The sequence below is a fragment of the Diuraphis noxia genome, unplaced genomic scaffold (genome assembly GCF_037042655.1).
Source record: "Diuraphis noxia isolate RWA-SAM2 unplaced genomic scaffold, SU_Dnox_SAM2 contig0001, whole genome shotgun sequence".
Taxonomy (NCBI): domain Eukaryota; kingdom Metazoa; phylum Arthropoda; class Insecta; order Hemiptera; family Aphididae; genus Diuraphis; species Diuraphis noxia.
In genome coordinates, this window is record NW_028301711.1 from 81,871,162 (window position 1) to 81,894,714 (window position 23,553).

Below are 23,553 nucleotides of genomic sequence, written 5' to 3' on the forward strand. Positions count from 1 at the left end.
ACAGGAAGGACACGATGAGACGTACTCGAGTTTTAGAATGGCATAAAATATTTAATGAGTAGCGACAAAATTGACAAAATTATCCGAAATCACCATCGTCTCAGTATTCGTATGATTGCAGGTATGATAAATATAGACAAGGAAACAGTTCGACAAATTTTACACAACAATTTAAACATGATAAAAGTCTATGCCAAAATGGTACCAAAAAATCTGAGTCAAGACCAGAAAGACAACCGTAAAAACATTTGATCTGATATCCTGCAAATTATAAATGAGCAACCAAATTTATTGAAAATGTCATCATGTGTGATGAAACTTGGATTTTCCAGTATGATCCAGAAACAAAAAGTCAATCAATGCACTGGAAGACTCCTATCTCGCCAAGAATCAAGAAAGCTCGAATGATCAAGTCCAAATGGAAGTAGATGCTTATCTTTTTTTTTTATTTAAAGGGCATAATTATGATCGAATGGGTACCTCAAGGCCAAACAGTTTATCAAAAATGTTATATTGAGGAACTTATTGAGGTCAGAGAAAGAGTTAGGAAAAAATGCCAGGTTTGTGGAAGGACAATGCGTGGATTCTGCATCAAGACAATGCGCCTGCACACAATGCTTTTTCTAATACCTAAGCAGTTTTTAACCAATAAACGGATTTCAGTACTCAAGCATCCTCCATATTCGCTAGATTTAGCACCATGTGACTTTATCTATTTCTAAAAATAAACACTGCGTTGAAGGGGACTCACTTTTGATCCGTGGAAGAGGTGAAGACTAAAGCGGCAGACCTACTTAAGACTTGACATCTGAAGAATTGCAACACTGCTTCGAACAATGGAGAACACGCATGGAATAGTGTATAGTAATGAGTGGGGAGTATAATATAGAAGGGGATCACATTTAAGAATTGCGATTATACAAATAATCATTTTTAAAACAAAAATCCCGTTATTAAATAGCCATACCTCATATATCATATATACGGCAAAACTTTATGCGAATTTTTTAGTCGGCACACATTATCACCCATATTAAAAAACATTTAATCCACGGGGTTATAGACATAGAACATGCTATAGAGCCTATTGATAAATTCTCTGAAGAAGCCATTGAAGCAAGAAATAAATATTTTAGGTTATATAGAGAAAATTATTCAAGAAAATGTTCTATACTCCAGCCCAAGAGAGATCAGTACCTTGCGCATACAAAATGACTGATAGCGATAATAAAGGCTCTCATTTCCCCCACCAAGTGCTGTAACAGATGCGCGTTGGGACAAATATACTGGCATCGTCACTAGGTATTTCATTAATATATTGAAGAAAATGTATAACACATACATGCCACAAGTAGAAAATAACAAATTATTTTAAATATTATGTTATAGTGTAGACAATTTTAATACATAGAAAAACGTCACAAATTTACAATACAAATCGTTTGAAATTGAAAAAAAAAATAGTCACAAAATATAAAAATTAATCTGAGAAATCGGAAAAAGTATTTCCTGTAATTTGCATAACATGCAATGTTTCTTGATTAAACAATTCATTAGTATCGTTTTCGACGCTGCATAATTTATCCTTTTCATTGACTGTGTGATTAACAAAATTTTACCACATTTTTAGTATTACGACTTTGATGCCATCAATCAGTCATTTTCGTACATAGTTAATTTTGAAAGTCGTGTTATTGTTTTTCACAATTGATGACGCCAACTTTGTTGGATTCAGTTCACAATGCTAAGAAAGAAGACGCTATACCATTTTATTAGACTTTAAAGCTTCTTCATCAATGACATATATTTGTCGTGAAGAGGTTTAATTTCCTGTACCTTTTCCATCAATATATGTTTCACCAACGGAGTATCCACAATACAACTTTTAGAAGTTAACTTAATTTTTGTATTTTCGATGGTTTTGAATCCGGAATTTTTTGATATTGATGTTTAATTTAATCGATCTGCGGTTATTGGAAAAAAAATTGAAAATTTAAGCGTAAAGTCAATCTCAGGAACTAAAATATAATTTTATTAAAAATTCTTACCTTTCTATTTAGATTGCTTTTAATGAACGAACATAACAATTCCTAGTTCTCATTTTAAATAACATGTTTGTCAGATTCATTTCTATCGATGGATTCATTGGCATTCGTTTTTTAAATATAACCAAATCGCAAATAAAATAATACAAAATTACCATGTAAATATTAGATTTAAAGGGCTTCTCGCTAGTCACTATAGCATTATAACATTACAGTCTGTATACAGTTTTTTTATAAACCACTGTTAATGTCGTTAATGTTGCCAATCTTTACCGGAACATACTGGACTGTCACTGAAACGCTGTCGGTGGGCCGATGAGTATAGAGGATGCGCGGAATCGGACGAGTATAGGTCGTCCTAAATGTAGTACTGATCTCTCTAGAAGCGGAGTATAGAAAGACTTATATTAGTGATTCTTTGAAGAGATTTTTGGATTCTGAACGAAGTAAAGAAAAGAGTAACGAAAAAAACAGGAATTTTACGCATAATCAGATTTCGATAAGATTGATTTTTTATTTTGCTATGACTAAAAAACAAACTATTGTAACCACATGAAATTTTCACCAAATGTGTAGATTAGCGTTATCTATTTACAATAACATTTTCAAAATATATTGACTTTTGTAAGCTATTTATATACAATTGAAATTTCGATTTTCGAAGTTTTTTTTTAAGCGCCTATAAAAAAAATTCGACTATTCAAAAAATCTTTGAAATGTAATACAAGGATTATTATAAGTAGTATTTATCGTAGTAAAAAAAAAAATCGAAATTGATAGTCTCAATTTTTATTTATGAGCATCTAAAGTTCAAATGATTACGAAATATGTCAAAATTGCGAACATCTTCATAGAATTATAGAGTTTAAAATTCATAAAATTGTTGTAATTTATACCTAAGGTTAAAATATCCAACAAAAGGTTCTCCACAATTCTGTCTTTAAGTTACTGTAAAATAAAATCCAGAGTCGATATAGAAAACATTTTGTGAGTATATAAAAATATATTATATTTTAAATATAGGTAATATAAAATATCCTAGAGTTCTAGACCGACAAATCATTTTTGTTCAGAATCGTTTTTCGTATGATACCTGATATTGCACTCAAATTTAACACATCCATTATAGTGAACAACTTTCCATCTTTACTATACATCAGAGTGATACCCAATTACTCACTTTTATTAAATTTAGATCGACTTTTGAGTGTATTAGATAAAAAAAAAGCGAGTCTTTCCAAGTGAAACTTTTAAACTTTATATCCTAAACAACTAACAAAAAATTTTAACGAAGAAGATAGTAAAAAAAAGCAATGAAATGGATCTTAATTGATGTGTAAGATTTACCATAGAAATGATCAACGTGTTTTTGTAAAAATGATAAATTATATTCTATTACTTTTTTTTTTTTTATTTCCGCTTTATAAATCCATAAAATAATTTCGGCCAGCTTTTTTGTAATAATACTACACTGTGTAAGAGAAATAAAGTGGCTATGTTAATTCAATGTTTAGTGAACGTTCATGCAACCCGGTACCTATATTACTTTTGAACTAACCTCTAACCTCCGATAACGCCTTCGTAGTTATATTAAAATTTTAAAAAAACAACCCACCTCCCCCCCAATAAAGCTCAATTGGAATAAATTTAACAATACATTGTAACAATGTTATTAACATTGCACACATACTTCGTCTTTTTGTTTGCTTAATTTCTCAATCACTGCTAAATATTCTTGCACCCGTGATTTAAATGCTAGTTCGACTTCATCTGATTGACACACCAAGTCATTGATAATTTTAGATAAACACTTGTCAAAATATGCACGAATAGGTCGACCGTCTATTAGCACTTTACTAGCCGCCATTATAATGTTTGTAGTGAATTGATCCCATTTTCTGAACGAAATCTCTCTGTATACAGATAATTTATGTAAATTATAATATAATAATGCAATCAATGCTTACCGATACATAGGGGAGGGTGGACTGTGTCATCTGAAGAAATTTAGTTTATTAGATAGGTAGGTACGTATAAACTTATTAGAAATTTAAAATATCTCCTTAAACTCTCGCTGAAAATTAAGTTTTTTTTCATAAGAAATTTACAATCTGTACGTAGGGCACAATAAGTAAATATAATACAAGTAAAAATATATAGAGATTACAACAAATAAATATTAAATAAACATTTTGCATTAATTTATACATAGAAGGAACATGGTACGTTTGAGAAAAGCAGCCACCCATTAGTGACCCTATCATTTGATAGTATATAATATATATATATTTTTTTTTTTTGTTTTTTTATTCTTTATTTTTTTTTTTTTTTTTTGAAAGTGAAATTACAGAAATGCTTATAATGATAATAAATTTAAAGTTGAAAAATATCAGTACAAATATATTTAGTATATTTAGGTATATTTTACATATTAATTTGACGGCGTTAAGTAAGCTTTTTTCCCATAACAAACACCAGACTGTTAAGTTGCAGATATATTGCACTATATATTCTGCATCATGCCTAGGTATGAACAAAACCAATAATCAATGGCGTTCTAATGGTAAAGGGTAAAATTAAAATTAAATTTCAAAATTTAAATCCTAAGAACAAGCCTTTTAGTAATAGCGGAAATCGATAGGTTCACAATTAGTCGGTTCGTTATTCGAATAACTGAGGCATATCTGTCCTTCCTATCCAGTCAAAATCATGACCATTGTTGAACCAGATGAAGTGTTTACCTACTATTTATGCAATAAGAAAAAATCCAAAAGGGAAAGTAAGTTATATGTTTTTATTGATTTATTATGACAGATCAGCACAAAATTTTAAAGGTATTCGTATAGTATGTGACTTACCAAGTGAAATCGAGTTTAATGTGCGATTATGTGTCTATCATGAGTGACTTCGTACTTATCTTAATAATTGCATTTTGAATTTTGATTTTATTTCACCAATTAGTTATAGCAGTTTTATAAAATAATTATAATATGGGTTGAGCACACGGTCTGTGTGACCGGTCTGGTAACATACCTACTAAACGGATACCATTTAAAATATTCGTCATCATGTGCTCAGACACATTTTGCAATGGCACATCCACAGGCCTAGGTTTTTTTTTAAAATTTTTATGTTTACCTCACTTTATTTTCTAATACTAACAAATAAATAACTTCATAAAAAAAAAATCATCAATTAACTATCAAGTTAATAGCTAATTAAAATGTTTAGGCCAGGGTTTTCTAAAATTTAACGATTATTGTTTTACGGTAATCGATAACCTCAATAAATACCATATTTTTCAAATATTACTGTAATTTATTATTCTTTTAACAAAATAATAATTGGAATATTATACAAATTAGGAATACGACAAAATACATTTATAATTAAATATAATAATAAATTAAATGCTAAAAAAAGTACAAGTTACATTTATTTTTTTTATTTTTTTTTTTGTATGGTAAAGTTCATAGCATGGTACAGCAAATAGTTCCACTACGCATTCCTTACAAAATTATTTTGTATCTTTTCTTTTTTTGTTTGTACTGCATACAACACATCTTCTCCTGGCAAATTTTCCTTGTTCTGTGGTTGGAACTTCAGATATAAAATGTTTTTTTTTTACCTTGTATTAGATCATCATTTTTTTTACTAAATAATTTTGGACTCTTTACAGTGGACTTGTACTTATCTATAATAAATTTACCTTATAAGTGTCAACTGGAAGTCTGCTAGAGGTGGATTCTTTCCTGTTACTTGTTTGTATGCTGAGTATGAATTCAGCAGAGACTTATCTATCAAATGAAAATACACATTTTTGTACCATTTTATGGTCTTCCGTACACACTCTCAGAAGAGAGTTCAATTTTTGGAGTATGTAGAGAGTCGTCAAAAATATATGTATTATTAATATGCAAAATATACTCTGATGAAGACTCCAGATGTGCCATATAATGATCTGTATATCAACCTGATAAAAGCAACAGGTATCTGGTATAGGTTATTGATTCAATAACAGGAAAATGAACACCGTGACTTCTTCAAACACAAATCGAGTAAAAACATCGCTTATCATTAAGCTTGATTTTTTGGAAAGCAAATGGACTTTGGCAAGAGGTGCATTAAATTTGGTTGTGGCGTGAACTTACTACAATAAACAAAATATTATTTGAAGTAAATGAAGATAAGAAAAAAAGATAAAAAAAAGTTGGATTTAATCTTGACAGAGGGATGATTTGATTGTTTGGCGCCCCAAATATTTATACTATATCCGTATGTATCGTAATGAAGGTCGGAGGATATACCATTTTCATGAGACATGGTTGAACGCTGGTGATTATGTTGACCAGGTGTGGATTGATAAATCCGTATGGTCTAAACAAGATGCATCCAACAAGGGTCTTACAATCAGACCGACAAACCCAACTGGTAAGTGGAAAGTTTGATTGTGTTACAAAGCGGTTCACACAAAAGATTACTCACGGATGGGCTATTATGTTTTGAAATTTACGATGAAATGAATGGCAGCAATGTCAAAGAGTGGTATCAATTGTTATCAATTCTACCTCGGCTTAATCCTTATTCTATAACTGATATGGTCACAATGTACCGTACCAAACCAAAAACTTTCTTTATTCGAATTTGAGGAAAGCCGTAATATTGGAGTGGTTTAATTCCAAAGGAATCATACTCGACGGGTCGTTGAATTCTGAAATATTGAACCACTTGAGAAATCGTATGTTATCAACAACTTGGCTAGCGATACAAGAGTACAAGACATACCATACACTAATTACCACCGTACCACTGCGAATTCAATTCAATTAATCACAGGCGGTGGTGAAACAAAAAAATATTATTATTATAAATTTTACTGGAGTTACACATCAACAAGAATCGTTCAAATAGTTATCATTGTAGCCAGTGCCGTGCCTAGCAAAATCAGCGCCCGGTGCCAAGAATCATTTCTAGCGCCCCACCCCCTCTAACAAATATTTGTATACATATAAAAACATTAGGGAAGAGCCGGAGATAGAATCGTCAGATTTACCTTATTTTTCACATTAAACATTTTTATCGACATGTACATTGTACAAACACTTCTAAAGAATAGATGATAATTAAACAGGGAGAGAGCTTTTTTTGAATATTATTGACAAATGTAATAGTATTCATAATTATTGTACATTTTATTTGAACTTCGAAATTCACCAAATGTGTATATATAATGTAATAATTATCACTTATAAGTATGAAATAGTAAAAACATGTTATAAGTATTAAAAATGTATATTATATTAATTCTTAATAAAATATTACTAAACTTTTGAATGGATTTATAGTAAATAGTCTTAATAAAATACTATAATAATTAAGTTTTTAAAATATAATAAGTACTTGACTTGATTTTCATAAACTTATTTTTCGAGATTTGACCGATGCGAAGTTTTCAATAACATCATCAGAATTGATAGTCTGTGTCATTTTATTTTCTATTGACAATTTGACAGTATAGTAAGATTTGATAATCTTTCTTTGTCATGTTTAAACGAAGATATGTTTTGATTTGTTTAAGTTTACTGAATGATCTTTCCCCAGATGCAACAGTTACAGAAAAAGTTAGTGATAGTCTGTAAGCGATAACTAAATTTGGATACACTGAGCTTAGTTCATATGTTTTATGCAATTTAATATGTCTAAATAAGTTGCAATTTTTAAATTAGGTATTATTGCTTCTCCTTGATACTTAAAACATTCAATTTCATTCAGTAATTCACTATTCAGATCTGAACTATATTTTAAAACTAGATCAGCAGCGTGTTTATTAAGATCTTCAATTGACTTTCCTTATGAAAGATATGCACTATGACGTGAACACAACGTCTGAACACTAGATATCATGGGTTCAAAATAAAATCGTACAACTCGTTCCACTCGTTCCAGTCGTTGTTATATGTCGCAGTCTATGTTATTAAATTAATTTTATTAAGTAACAATAATAATAATATATTATAATTATATATATATATATATATTATATATATCGCGATCAGCGACGTCGTCATTTCGGGGAAAAAATAAATACTAACGCTAAAAATAAATAAAAATAAAAACACTATATTTGTCAACCGGTAAACAATTAAGGCAATGCTAATTATGTCGAGATAGTGTGTTCGACGAGAAAAAAGAATATGAATTAATATTAAGTATTTTAGTATTACTTAGATTATAAAAATGCTTTTGGTACCCCTGTTGCACCCCCCCTAGGCACGGCCCTGATTGTATCGTCGTCGTAGAACATATGGAACCAGTCGTGCACCGTTTGTCAGTGGGTCATCGTAGTGGGGAAACTTTTATAAGCGTGGATAAGCGTGGGGATGCGCGAAAATGGACCGATTTTGGTCAATGTGCTGCGCGTTCTCTTACTGAACAAACTATAGTTACTGTTTTATAGGGATATGCGATTCTTCTCTGCGGTTTTTTAACAGTGCTTATTTTAGTTTAGTATTCTAACGCTTGTTGACCATATTGTGGTTGCGTAAACTAATTGGTAATTTTATTGGTGTTTATTTTCATTGATGAATATTGCTGGGATAAACAAACAAATTATGTACAGTGAAAATACAGGTAAAATGATAACTCGTCGAGAATAGTTAAAAACTTTGGGAAACGAGCTCGATAAACCTTACATGGTAAGACGTCTCGAAGAGCTATGTTATCATTACTCCTCCGGCAACAAATAATACAAATGACTGGATGCATATCACAAAAAAATAAAGAATGTTCTAATCAAGATGTTTCAACAAATGATAAACGAATTCGATGTAATATTTGTCCAATAAGAAAATCGATTAAAAAGGTTAATTATGAAAAAATATTTTTATATTATAACTAAAATATACAAGTACAGGTCAGTTGTTCGTTATGTGAGGTAAATATACGAGTATGTAACGAATATACTACTTCTATTCGTATTCGAATGATGAGTTATAATTTTTAAAATTGTTATTATTTAAACAGATTTTGTTATGAAACAGTGATTTGTTCAATTTTATATCATTTATATATATTTTTTTCAATCAAAAATGATTTATTTTTAATTTGTTGCATTGAAAATTTGTATGAAATTTGCTCTTAAACAATATAATTGTTGAAGATTATAACTAGATAAACACTTTTACATATGTTTTACTATTCAAAGTTCATTAAATTATTCACAGTCTACAAAACGATATAATGTCAGAGTAACACTAATACAATACTAATCACGTTACAAAATATGGCGATACAATGATTGATTATAGAAATCCTAGGTTCTTATAACAGTGTTATCAATAAAGCTGAATAATACTCACGCCGGTTTGATTATGCTTTTGTCGTTCAAAACCGACAACTCAATACTGTTTTCATTGAGCTTCTCGTTGTACTCTTCGATTTTCAATGTATTTTCTTTACAGTGTAAATCCTGAGTCAAGTTGTAAACGAACTCCCTCAACTTCCTTATCTGCACCTTAACTTTTTCTACCAAATCTACGAGTTGACTGTTTACGACCTTTATTAGCTCACGTTCTTTTAACAGTTCTTTCTCTACGTCGTCGAACACTAAGTCTATCCCCTGCCGACAATTTCTAAAGAAAAACGATGGATAAAATTATACTTTAAGAGAGCGATGTAACTATATATTGCATTATTTTAGCAAGTTCACCTAAGTTTAAGACACTGGTCAATGGCGTCGAGCGCGTCACCGACTAGCTGTTTCTTGGCATTTTCAATACGGGTCTGATAGCCTAAGAGCAACCGAATCTCTTCATTTACACCGCATTTTTGTTTTTCTAGCTCCCTGCACTTGTACTCTATATCTTTGACTTTCACTTTGGATTGATGATCGATCTCTAGCTTATTTTTCGCCACGGCGTCTTTAGCTTGATCGACTAGCCGGTCAGCTTCGAGTGTCAACCGTTGGGCCAACTCTTGTTGTTCTTCGGATGCCATAATTTCCAGTTCACCTTTATGTCGCCATTCTGCAGGCGTATGATAATCAGAACTCTTAACTTTATGATCATTTTTACAGTTCATACTTATTATTTTAATCAAATGTGGTAACAAAAAAAAAAAATAGTTGAATTTATATCACTTTTTAATATTTGTGAAACGTTTTGGTATATAAACAACAAAAGATACTATATAAAAGTTACTATAGTTATAACAATGTTATTTCATGTTTGTTTTTCTAATGTCTTGTAAGTTTTATCTTGGTGGAAAGTTATTTTTTACAAATATCACAATTAAATTGTATTTAATATAAAATTCTTAAACCCATAAAAATCATATGAAAATGTTTCAGTACCTACATTACACTTCATATCTATCACCAAAAGCAATAAATTACATATTACCAATTACCTGTTTAACATGTCATAAGACCAGAGTTTATCAACATTTTAACCTCAAGGATATTTATTAAATTTCTTATTGGGTATTAACAATATAATTCACATACAGTAGGGTCTCAATAATCCTAACACAGGCTAATCCGAAAGACGCGGTAATCCGAACACGCTTGAGAATATATATATATTTTCCGGTAATAACATTTTTCGATTATGTGGGACAAGGCATACCAAACCATAATAGGAACCAGTGTACAAAAAAATCAATATTTTAAATAGTGAAGTTCATAATTATACTCATAATATTATATTAATATTTTTTATATATTCATTGTCTTTTGAAATTACAAAGAAATTTTTGTTAATATTAGTCAATTTTTGATGAAAATAGAAAAAGACTGATATTATGCCATATTAAAGAGTTATCATAAAATTATCATCAAAAATCATTTAATGTGCCTTCATAAGATAATCCAAAGAGGTTCGAACATATTACTATTTATAATTATGGAGGAATAACGCTGTCCCATCTTACCTCATATACTCATCTTGCCCCGAGTTCCCCTACCTATTACTTTATTATTCAGATCAAGATGTTCATGTACATATTTATTAAGGAAAAAGTAAGCTTTGTTTATAGATTTTCTCTTTAGAATCCCAAATTATTTATTAAAGAAGAATGTGTTTTTGTTTAGAAATTATGTAATTCTATTTTTAATATATTTTTCAAAGATTTTTGACAAGTTTAAGAATAAGGATATTGGTCTATAGTTATTACACAATAGTGAACCTCCTTGATTATTTATATGAACAACATTTACATGAAATGCATTTTTTTAAATAAGTTGGATATATACCAGAAGACATGGATAAATTAAATAATGTTATTAGTGGAAGGGATAAACTATCAGCAGTATTCTTAAGTATAAATTTAGTAATTTTATATTCAACGAATATATAATGGTTTTTAATCATTTTTTTTATATTTTATTATTTCGACACGAGTAATTGGTGTTAGAAAAATAGAATTTTTTATATGGCATTTAAATATTATAATATTTTATTTATATTTAGGCACACCAAGGACTACAAGGTATCGGATATCGACCAATTCAGAGTACTCAGAAACAAGCACCTGAAACTGGTAGCTGGTGAAAAATCTCTGCTGCTTGGGGGGTGTAAAAACCCTACGGACCAGTGGCGTGGTGAATTACTTTTTGAGCAGGGGCCAAATACAAAATAGCAACTTACCCACCCACTTAAAATTAATATTTACACAAAATTCAAATGTAGAGGGTAATCTTATATTTATTAAAAAAAAAAAAATAGTATACTAACCCATCTAATAACCAACTGGAGCCAAGGCCCTTGGAAAACCCCCTCACCACGCAGGGCCGGATTGGTTAGGCGAGCTACGAGAAAATCTCGATGGGCCGCTTAAAGTTAGGGCCGATAGTGTCAGAGTGTGGGTGAAAACAAATACATGTTAGGATAAGTAAATAAGTTCGTAACGATTTTAGGCGTAATAAACCATTAAAAAATAATAGAGACCCAAATTTTGGGACAGTGAACATGTAAATGGGCCGCTTAGAAGTGAAAATCTCGATGGGCTAATATATACCAATCCGGCCCTGTCACCACGTCACTGCTACGGACCGCAGAGGCGACTGGCTATTCCAAGTCACTTAGACATGCCAACCTGACCGCAAGGAAAAGGCCGCGGGCCGGTGCCTCCGTCTGAAGGGTGACGAGCACATGCTCATATACCTTTCTTACGGAGGGTAGGACTCGGTCCAAAATCGGAACAATATGTACAGTAGGCTAAGAGCGGCATCGTCTGCAGGCTGGGGTCTCCGGTACGATTGGATCTGCGCCGGGACAAATCCCAACGTAACATAGTATAATAAGCAACGTCATTCTCTATCGATTACTCTTACTCATTTATTGAAACGATTATTTTTTACTATACAAAACAGAAATTTAGATTTAGACATAAGCGCCAAAAAGTGTAAATTAATTAATATAATAAGCCTTTCTGTTAAATAAAAACTTTGCTTACTACTTCCCTATCAGGTGTAATCCTAACAGAAGTAATGGAAAACCTTCTATTCATTTTGAATCATGTCATAAAAAATTCCGTGATTAAAAAACGATTGCTTATGTCTGGAAAAAAATTAATTGATAGAGCTAGAGAAACTGAATACTCCAATATCCAAAATCCCAAATATTAGGGTGGCGTCCAATTAGTGAGCAGTGTTGAATGGAATGATTCCAAGTAATTGTTAGTCCGGTGATCTTGACCAAAAACGCTTAAGCGCCTTGAACCAATTTGCAAAAACCAATGATCGTGAATATAGTCACCCAGGAAACGACTCATAACCTCACTGATGTCAGGAAATTGTAAGGTGTACTCTACAATCTTTTGAAAACCATCCACCATACAAAAATTAGGTCATGCGGGATTACCCCTTTCAGCTGGTAGATGAGGCAATTCTAATACCTGAAATATAAAATAAAATTTGAAATACAACAATGTTTACTTGTAAATCAAATTTCAAAACTCAAATTTACCATTCTAAAAATACGAGCTGCCACTTCATTTCTCTTCACCAAATTCAAAACACCATTAACTTTTCGGTGACAATATCTAACAACTGACTGTAACATTCATATAAATTTAAATAAATAATATTAGGTTTATGTGGCAGGTGTGATCATAAAAATTTTTTCTGTATTACCTGTGTATAATGGAACCAACAGCAGAGCAAATCACTATTTGGAAACATTCATAAGAGCACGCTTATAATCAGTTTCAAAACGGATTTTATCATAATTCAGAGGTAGAATATTGCGTATGGCAGTGAATAACGCAGAGTATGTTTCTTCTGTTTCACTCCCCAAAAGGACATAGACCATTGGAAATGCTTACATTGTAAAAACAATATATTAAAATATTATGACAACAGTAATATACTAAAAACGAATATCAACAGAATAAATTGCTTACTACACTTTTGTATAGCACTTGAAATGTCAGAAAACTTCGCTAGTCTCCTGGCACTTGAGGAAGTGTCTTGTATGTACCATCTATTCCAATCATCTCTACTGTAGCTAACTCTTGACAATATCTGTCAATTGCAGAAATGTTTGCAAATATAACTCCTACGCTTACTCCATTTACAATCATTCTTGATTGAAAAATGCTGTAGAAGGAATTTGAAATGTAGAAGCCTAATTTAGATTTCGGGGATCCCTCAACATTTTTGATAGTTCATGGATGTCCTGAGGCGATTCTGGGCGCCTTGATTGTCTCAACCTTTTCGCTCTCGATTGTGTCTGGAGGAATGTATAGTTTATGGCAGCTATGTCAAGCTATAACACACAAAGGCAGTTTTTTAAGAATGCATCACATTCAAAATTAGTTGACTGTATGTTACAGCAACGGTTAAATTAATTGTTAATTTTAGTTATTTAGAAGGATATTGCAAATAATATAAATACAGAATAAGTGTTAGATAAGTACAGCACAATAAAAAAAGGAAAATAGTACACAATATAAAATGTAGGTATGTTATTTGTAGCTTTTAAAGTATTATATTATTATAATAATAATTAGATTATTAAATTTGTCAGTGTAATAACATATGAGCTGTTATTGTACAAAGTATAAATGAATAATACTGTTAAACTTGTGTTACAAAAACGTGTCATTTAGGTCTATAGTTGCGCCAATAGCTGCGTTTAGACCAAGAGGATTAAGGACAGTTTTGGAACGCGCCGTTCCATCTTTTGTATTTTAAACCTTGCGTGTAAATACTAGAAAATGATTTAGCAAATGATTTAGGAAATTACACGGTTTTTAGTAGATGACAAATGCATGTGATGGCTTGTGCGTCTAAACGCTTCACAGGCATTTGTTTCTTCCAAACGACTAATATAGAAAGGAAAGGCTATCATTTACATTTATGGAAGCGTTTAGACACACATTCCATCCTCAAAGACAATTTGCTAATTAATTAGGTCATTTGACCCTCGTTATCCTGATATATCGTAGGGGTGGTATTAACCCCTAAAATTCCACCTAGTATTATATTTTTTGCAGCTAGTATAATATATAGGTACACCGTACACAGGCCCGTATTTAGGGGGGGGGCACGGGTAGGCAAATGCCCGGGGGCGCCATGTCTTAGGGGCGGCAAAATATTTTAGAGAAATTAATTATAAAAATGTAATGAAAAAAAAAAATAATTGCATTTTATTTAATATTTTTGTAGTTTGTATTTTAGAAAAATGTTATGAATCACTGTCTATAGCGGTATTATTGCTATGGACTAAGATATGTAATATAAATTATAATATAATATATAAAATATAAATAGTATATCTTAGTCCGTGATTACTGCCTACAATCGACAAAATATTAATAATAATAGCTGGATGATAAAATATTCAAAAAATATTTTTAGAAATTGGTTTAGGTACTATTTTACCCCATAGGCATGCGCAGGCCTTTTTTCCAGGGTATGCAGAAGGTTGCCACTGGTGCCATGGTGGATACAGGGGGGATGAGGGAGATCCCCCTTTTAAGTGCCACTGTATCTGGCCTTGACTGGCACCCCCTGAAATTTATTTTTGGTACCTATATGTACAATTCTAGTAAAATATATACATAAATATTGAAATGTTTTACTGTTTAATTCAAAAAATTTTTTACTAAAACTCAAATATAAATACAAAATAAAAATAACATATAACTCAAAATAGTTAGAATCAGATACCTATATCATACAACTTGTAAAAATAAACAAAATAAATTTAATAAAAATTATAATTTATTAATTATAATATTTCGTATAATAGATTATTATAAACATGGATTAAAATATATAACACTTTTAATTTGAAAAATGGTCTTTGATATGTGTGAGGCTCTGTGTTTGTTCAGGCCGTTCAGGGTATGCAGCCGCATATCCTGCATACCCCCTGCGCACGCCTATGTTTTACCCAATAAACCAAAACGATGATAATTTTATAGTGATATCGATATTTGCATCGTGAATTGTGATACTATCAGTATGTTTTTAATAATACTTATATGTATACTATTATACTGTATGAAAGTTAAATGAATTTATGCATTGATGATTGTCGATTGATGTAATATTTATACTATATTGTATAATGAGGTAAGTTTTATTATTTTTACCTATGCTATACGGTTTAAACTATTTACAGTTGTTTATAGTTTAGTATAAATAATAATCACCTAGATATTATTCACAAATTTTGTTAGTTAAAATTGCACAATACAATAAAAAATAACTCATGAGTTTAATTATAGTGACATAATTTAAGATTTCGCCAATAATCAAGCAAGGAAAAAATTATATTAAAAAAAAAAGGAAATTGTATGTTTAAATGTTTTATGTTCTAATTTGTTCATTAAAAAAAGTATTAAACGATTTACATTAAGTAGTGTTATATTATTATTTATTGTAGTGGGGGGGGGGGGGCATAAATTATATGCCCGGGGGCGCCAAATTTTTAAATACGGGCCTGACCGTACACCTTTATATCAATGAAATGTGAGTAATTAACTAGTTAAGAAATTAATATTTTTTAACATAAATTTGTAACAAAAAATGTAATGATGGTTTTATTTACTGTAATCTTCTGGTATTAATAAATAGTTGAATATTAGTTGTGTAATGAATATGTAATTATTTAATTCTATACAATTAATGAAAAGTCATATATAAGTCAGGTATACATAGGTACCAAATTCCAAGAGCCTAACTAAAATAATGTCGCGGTAAATGAATATAATATGATATCGTCAATCGTCATGTGTAGGACAACATAGGTAGTCAGTGGCGTATCCAGGGGGGGGGGGGCTAAGAGGGCTTCAGCCCCTCCCCCCCCCCATTGGCCGTGTTATGGAATAAATAATATATAATCTCAGTGGGGCCCAGTATTCATATGTATATATAAAATTAAATTAAATTAAATACATAAATAATAACTAGGTTCCGGATTTCAATGCAAAGTGCATATTTTTTTGGTTGATCTTACACAATGCTTTCTAAGTACATAATTCGTTTCATGTAACGAGGGTTTGAAAGCTACAAATTTTATTTTGCATTTTTAGCATCATTGGGTCATTTTGTTGGTTTTAATGCATATTTGTTCAATAATTCAATATAGATATAAAACTTAGCCTATTCAAAATATTATCTAAAAATAAATTATTTTCTTGATATTTAAAAAGGTTCATCGGGTTTTTCCATACACATTGTCAATTTTTTTTTAATAAAATAATAAATTAATAATGTAAAAATAATTATTATGTCTCATTTATAAATTACAATTTGTATAAAAAAAATATATGGTATTTTTAAGGTCATTTTTGAGGTAAAATGCATTTTTTAAGGGCATTTTTGGCTATTTTAGAGCATATTTGTATGGTTTTAAGTGCATTTAAATCCGGGCCCTAATAATAACATTTTGTATTATAAAACAGTTTCTATTTCTTACTATATAAATATATCAATAATATATTATGTATGTGTTATAAAAAGTATATAATAATAAAATATTACTGTTAACTACTATAACTATTGAAACTAGTTTTGTTTAGCTCTCCCCATTAAAAAATCCTGGGTACGCCACTGTAGGTAGTAACAACATTAGTAAGTGCCATCTCTTTGTCACATCTTTCTCTCACAGGCAACACTGATTTTTGAGCATTCTAGTCATCATACATGATTAGTAAATTGCTTATTATTTTTTTCCCGCCAATTACATTTCCATTATCAACATTATATCTATTGTTTAGTTTGTTCATAACAATCATAAGCATAACTAAATGAAATTATCACAAATACTAAAGTAAAACTTCATGTGCATATTTGTTAATTTCAAATTTGTTTATTGTTATATGAATTTAAAATTTTTAGTTTTAACTGAAGTAGTGAAGTGCGTGGTTTTTAGCGACTTGTTTACTGTTTTAATTGTATACTAACTATAATAATAGTTATGTTGGATATTCGCAACTGGTCGAAAGAATTTTTGACCGAGTTTATAAGTATATACAGAGAGCAACCATGTCTGTGGAAGATTAAAGACAAGAAGGTTTATACTAATAGAAATTTGAAAAATATGGCCTATGAAAAATTGGCCAACTTTGCACAAACTGTGTATCCTGATGCAAACAAGACATGGGTTGTACAAAGAGTACAAAGTCTACGTGGTTCATTTAGGAAAGAATTTAATAAATGGAATGAAACAAGAAATAAAACTGGTTCATCCACTGACAGTGTACACGTACCATCACTCTGGTATTATAATCAACTTTTGTTTACGAAAGAACAAGAGACTCCCGAGGAGAGCATTTCCAACTTAAGTGATGATGAAAATAATGATGCTATGTCTACAAATATACATGATTCAACTCTTACGGAGGAAGTCAACAAACAGTTAAACAGTGGAATGCCTGCACAGGTATGTAATGTATTTAAAAAAATGATTAAATAATTATTAAAAAAAACCTTTAAAATCAATTCCATATTAGGTAGGTAATACCCACCTAACCATATAAATAATTCAAAAATAAATAAATATAAATTGTGTACTTTCTTCAGTATAATATTTATTGGTGAAAAGTATACATAAGTTATTCAATAAATTATATTATGCCTACTGAATGATGGTTCTAATACCTATATTATATTATATGGTTCCTAAACGTATTCTTATTAACCACCTTTACTATGCTTTTCCCTTTTGCAACATTTCTTCTTGCCAATCTACTTTCCCTTTTTCATTATAAAATTGTTTATAATTATTCCGATTAATTTTTGCATCACAATGAGCATTTCGTTGTACAAATTTTTGAATTTCAGTGATATCAGCTGCTTCATTTCTCCAATCGCCGTTATTTATAATTTCATGTGTATTCATATCTTCTTTGTCAAATGTATTATTTGAAGCATAAGAGTTACTTGTTTTTCGCAAAAAATTGTGCAGGGCACAAATTGCTAGAACAACTTTTTTTATATTATCTGGTGACATATTTATAGCTGTATGTAGAACTCTAAATCGACTTGTTAAAAGTCCAAATGCATTTTCTACTACATTCCTGCCTCTAGCCAATCTATAATTGAATATCCGTTCTTCATGTGTAACTCCACTTCCTGGGTACGGCTTTAACACATGGTTATGTAATGCAAATGCATCATCAGCTAAGAATGAAAAGTTCAAGTTTTCTTCAGTTTCATAATTATTAGGCAAATCTAATGTCCCAGCCAATAATTTTTTGTAGAATGTAGTATGTTCGATTACTCCTCCATCAGAACATCTACCATTTTTCCCAATATCAACATAGATAAACTCGTAATTAGAGTTAACCAATGCCATCAACACCACACTATAAAAGCCCTTATAGTTGTAAAAATGGGCTCCTGAATCTTTCGGTGGTATAATCCGCACATGCTTCCCATCAAGAGCACCTCCACAGTTGATGACCTGCCATTGATCTTTGAACCCTTTACTGATTGATAGCCATTCATTTTTATTTTTTGGAAACTAAAAATTAAACAATAAAAAAGGTTTTCAGTACTATTTTATTTTTTTTGAAAATTTTTAATTGTCTCTTGTTATTAGATTTTTGTACTCCTTTAAATGATCTTTATATATTTGCTTTAGTTTAATTAAGTCTCCTTAATATGCTGTTATATAATGTAATTTATATTTTTTAATTATCGTTTTCCAATAGAATACTTTTATCTAACATTTAATATTTTTAATAACCTGTACTCACAGCACAAGCTCTGCTTTTTGGGAGTACTGCAATATTGTTTAATTTTCATATAATTTCAAAGTTATAATTTGCTTATAATGTACCTATATTTTATTATTTTGTTTTAATATGTAAAGATATGTTATTGTTGCAATAAAGTTATTATTATTATTAATCCTAATTATTGTTTGTAGTAGATCTGGGTACCAATTAAACCAATTATTTGAAATGAATACCTAATTGTTTTTTTTTCTTATCAAGGAAACTTTTGATTCATCAAAACAAAATATCACCACTGTACCATCAAAAAAAAGAAAAAAAGATGAAAGTCTAAATTTTGCAAAAACCATTACAGAAGCAATTAATAGTTGCAAAGATATCGATGAATTTGAGGCTTTAGGAATTTGTGTTGCTGCTAAAACTCGCAAAATGACTCAAGTTCAATATCTTATTGCTGAATCGTTGATTAACACAGTACTGTCTAAAGGACTGTTAAATACTTTGACACCAGACATTGGACTACAAAATAATATAAGTATGAATTTTTTTGTTTCATTAATTTGATTAGTGTTTTTAACTATTTGAGTAATTGTATTTAAATATTTTAATAGTATTTTAAATATTTTTTGAATGTATTTGTATCTGTTTTCAAATATGATTTTAAAAGTATTTCTATAAAACTAGTCACAATGCTATATTCTTATATTTAATTACAATATTGTTATTTAATTTACAGATCATTCAAACAATCATTATTATTTTCCAAATACTCCTTCTACAAATGAAATCACTACCTATCCTGTCATTAACCCTGCTACATCTGTATCCAGACATTCCAGACCCACCTCTCCTTTAAGCTACACTTATTCTGCTTCTTCTATGGACGTTATAAATTTTACTGAAACTAAGGTTGCTGATGAATCTATGGTAAATAATATGCCAAATTTACAGTGGAATTATGATGATGCAAAAATTACCGATGAATCTGCTCTTGATTTTTCCAACTCTTGTTCTTATATTAACATGTAATTTGATCAGAAGTATGATATTTTAATGTTATTTCTTTGTTACTCATGATAACTATGTTCTAGTCTATACATACTGTTATACTTACAGAAATTGTTTTTTATTTTTCAACTCAACAAGTGATTTGTATTTATTTTTTTGTTTTTTTGTGATAATTATGTTAAATAAATAATATTATTTTACATTTCTTTTTTATTAATAATTTATATATTATGTTATAATTACAAAGATTGTATTTAGTTTAAATTATTCCAAGTTTAAAGGTTTATGGTGAATAACATACAGTACACTTATTACTTACATAAATTGTTTTTTTATTTTTCAACACAACAAGTGATTTATATTTATTTTTTTGTTATTTATGATAATTATGTTAAATAAATACTATTATTTTACATTTCTTTTTTATTAATAATTTATATATTATGTTATAATTACAAAGAATGTATTTAGTTTAAATTATTCCAAGTTTAAAGGTTTATGGTGAATAACATACAGTACACTTATTACTTACATAAATTGTTTTTTTATTTTTCAACACAACAAGTGATTTATATTTATTTTTTTGTTATTTATGATAATTATGTTAAATAAATACTATTATTTTACATTTCTTTTTTATTAATAATTTATATATTATGTTATAATTACAAAGAATGTATTTAGTTTAAATTATTCCAAGTTTAAAGGTTTATGGTGAATAACATACAGTACACTTATTACTTACATAAATTGTTTTTTTTATTTTTCAACACAACAAGTGATTTATATTTATTTTTTTGTTATTTATGATAATTATATTAAATAAATACTATTATTTTACATTTCTTTTTTATTAATAATTTATATATTATGTTATAATTACAAAGAATGTATTTAGTTTAAATTATTCCAAGTTTAAAGGTTTATGGTGAATAACATACAGTACACTTATTACTTACATATTAAATTGTTTTTTTATTTTTCAACACAACAAGTGATTTATATTTATTTTTTTGTTATTTATGATAACCATGTTAAATAAATATTATTTTATGTAATTTACATTTATTTTTAATAATATTCTATGTCAAGAGTAATAATTACTGGGCACATTTATTAATTAAAAAAAGTTTCTCTTCATACCTATGTAGGTATCTTAAAAATTTAAATTGTAATAATGTGTAGGTGGTACAAGACTCAAAATGTTGAATAGTAAATGAGACATTTTTTTTTATGATGAACAATCACATTATTGTGTTCAACAGCTCTTTATGTAGTTTAAATAATTTATCTTCACTATATTTATAGCTATTTTTATTTTATACTAAATCAACTTTAAGGTTCTGGGTTGGTACCAACTATGAATAGATTATAAACGTATTGGTGTAAAATTATCAATAACTATAAATTACTAAAAAAAAAAATTATGATGCTGTTATTTATACAATACTTACAGTAAGGTAATCCTTTTTCAAAACTTTAAAAATTGCATCACAAGTCTCAGGTATTATTTCACATAAGCTGCTAGCTGATATGGCAGTTGGAAATTTTAGTCTTTGGTAAGACATACCAGTAACTAAGAATGTTAGTGTTGCTAACAATCTTTGTTCTGGAGGAATACTTTCCCTCATGATGGTATCCTCTTTTTGTATCAATGGGCCAACTAAACCTAGGCAGATAATTATAAATTGTATTTAATTATTGAACAACACTAAAATGTAAAAAAAAAAATTAGAAAATATATTATACTTAGTAAGAAATCAAATGTTGTTCCATCAATTCTTAAATAATTTTTGAAATCTTCAGGGTTATTATTTCTAAGTTCATTAATTAATGGTAAGTGACCAAATTTTGTCTTATCTGACAGCCAACTCTTCATCCAAATTGATCTTGGAGATCGTGCTTTTACCATATTCATATGTATATAGTAAACAGCAGCATATCCTACTAATTGTTTTTTTCTTCTTAAAGAGGACATTTTTAAACACTAAGTAGGTACGATAAACACGTTTTTTCAAATATTAGTAGTGTACAGGTGCTGTGGTACGTGTTAACTGTAGTTGCTTGAACGGTGGAGTGGTCAAAGTTTTAAAATGACTAAAGGACATGATAGATCGTGTACAATCGTTTGTAAATACTGTTTACACGCACAGTTTTGTCATGTCGCGTTCCAAATGATCACTCCAACCCGCGTGATGGAATTTTTCATTTTAATTAGGAAATGATTAGCATGTACAATCCACCACGTGAAAAAACTTGCACGGTCCAATCACGCGTGATAGTCATTTGGTTAATTTTTAATTACCAAATGATGGAATGGGACGTTCCATCCTTTTAATATCACGCATGATGGAACGGCGCGTTCCAAAACTGTCCTTAATCCTCTTGGTCTAAACGCAGCTAATGGGTAAAAACTCAAATGTAGTGAACCATCTATGGGTAATTAATATGAACACTCAGATAGGTACATTAAACACAATTCTTTTACAAGCCTATAATTAAAGTAAAAACTAAAAAAATACAAGTTTGACTTGCGTTAACAATTTAACATGCTGAACCAAGCAGCCGAGCCAACGGCCAGCCATCGAACAGTAGCGGGAAACGTAAAATGAGTAACCATTTGCCGTTAATTATTAATCAAGGGTCATTCAAAATTTCGACCGTCGGATAAATTACGGATAAATAATGTATCTGGTCTTGAACGACTTGAACCAGGGTGAGAATGAGAAATTCATATACTCAAAAATCGTACTGAAATATTTACAAAGCCTGATGGTTGGTATTAATTTGTATTTTTTTATTTGAGGTTAGAGTTCGAACTCTTGATTAAGATTATCAGCTATAATTTCTTATCAAGGGGTCCAACTCTTATCACAAGGACCTAACTGTACGTCTGTACCACAGACTTCTATACTATCTAGATAAGGTACTCTTATAATATTTACATTGTTGTCAGTGAAGCCCGCACGGAGACGACCGCCATTTTGCTGGTTGGCAAAACATTGGTTGGCATACACAAAATGTATAAGAAATAAAATAAAATTATAAATTTTTTTATAGGTGAAATATAACAATAATGACAAAATGACCTATATAAAATAATTTTGTTTTGTTACAAACAACAAGTCTAGAAATAATAAAATACAATACAACATTAATTAATTTTTACCATAAATACATATATAATATTTCATACTATTTGCCAACCAAGAAAATGGCGGAACCCGGCTTCAACTAATGTCTGAAGTTACTTATCTAGTTTATATAGAAGTCTGTGGTCTGTACTAGTGCTGGACATTGGCTTGCCTAA

The 23,553-nt window shown here is 29.8% G+C and overlaps 1 protein-coding gene across 1 annotated transcript in view; it reads right to left on the bottom strand.

Moving 5' to 3' along the window:
* LOC149062050 (tektin-1-like) overlaps positions 1-23,553 on the bottom strand; it is a 44,034-nt gene that overhangs the window by 18,107 nt on the left and 2,374 nt on the right. Inside the window, exons 2-7 of the mRNA XM_089217365.1 lie at positions 13,446-13,810; positions 13,177-13,362; positions 13,010-13,096; positions 9,754-12,938; positions 9,404-9,676; positions 3,736-3,958 (exon numbers count right to left, since the gene is read on the bottom strand). Coding sequence (XP_089073491.1) covers positions 3,736-3,958; positions 9,404-9,676; positions 9,754-10,124 — 867 coding nt within the window. The 5' untranslated portion in view covers positions 10,125-12,938; positions 13,010-13,096; positions 13,177-13,362; positions 13,446-13,810. The remainder of the gene's footprint in view (positions 1-3,735; positions 3,959-9,403; positions 9,677-9,753; positions 12,939-13,009; positions 13,097-13,176; positions 13,363-13,445; positions 13,811-23,553) is intronic.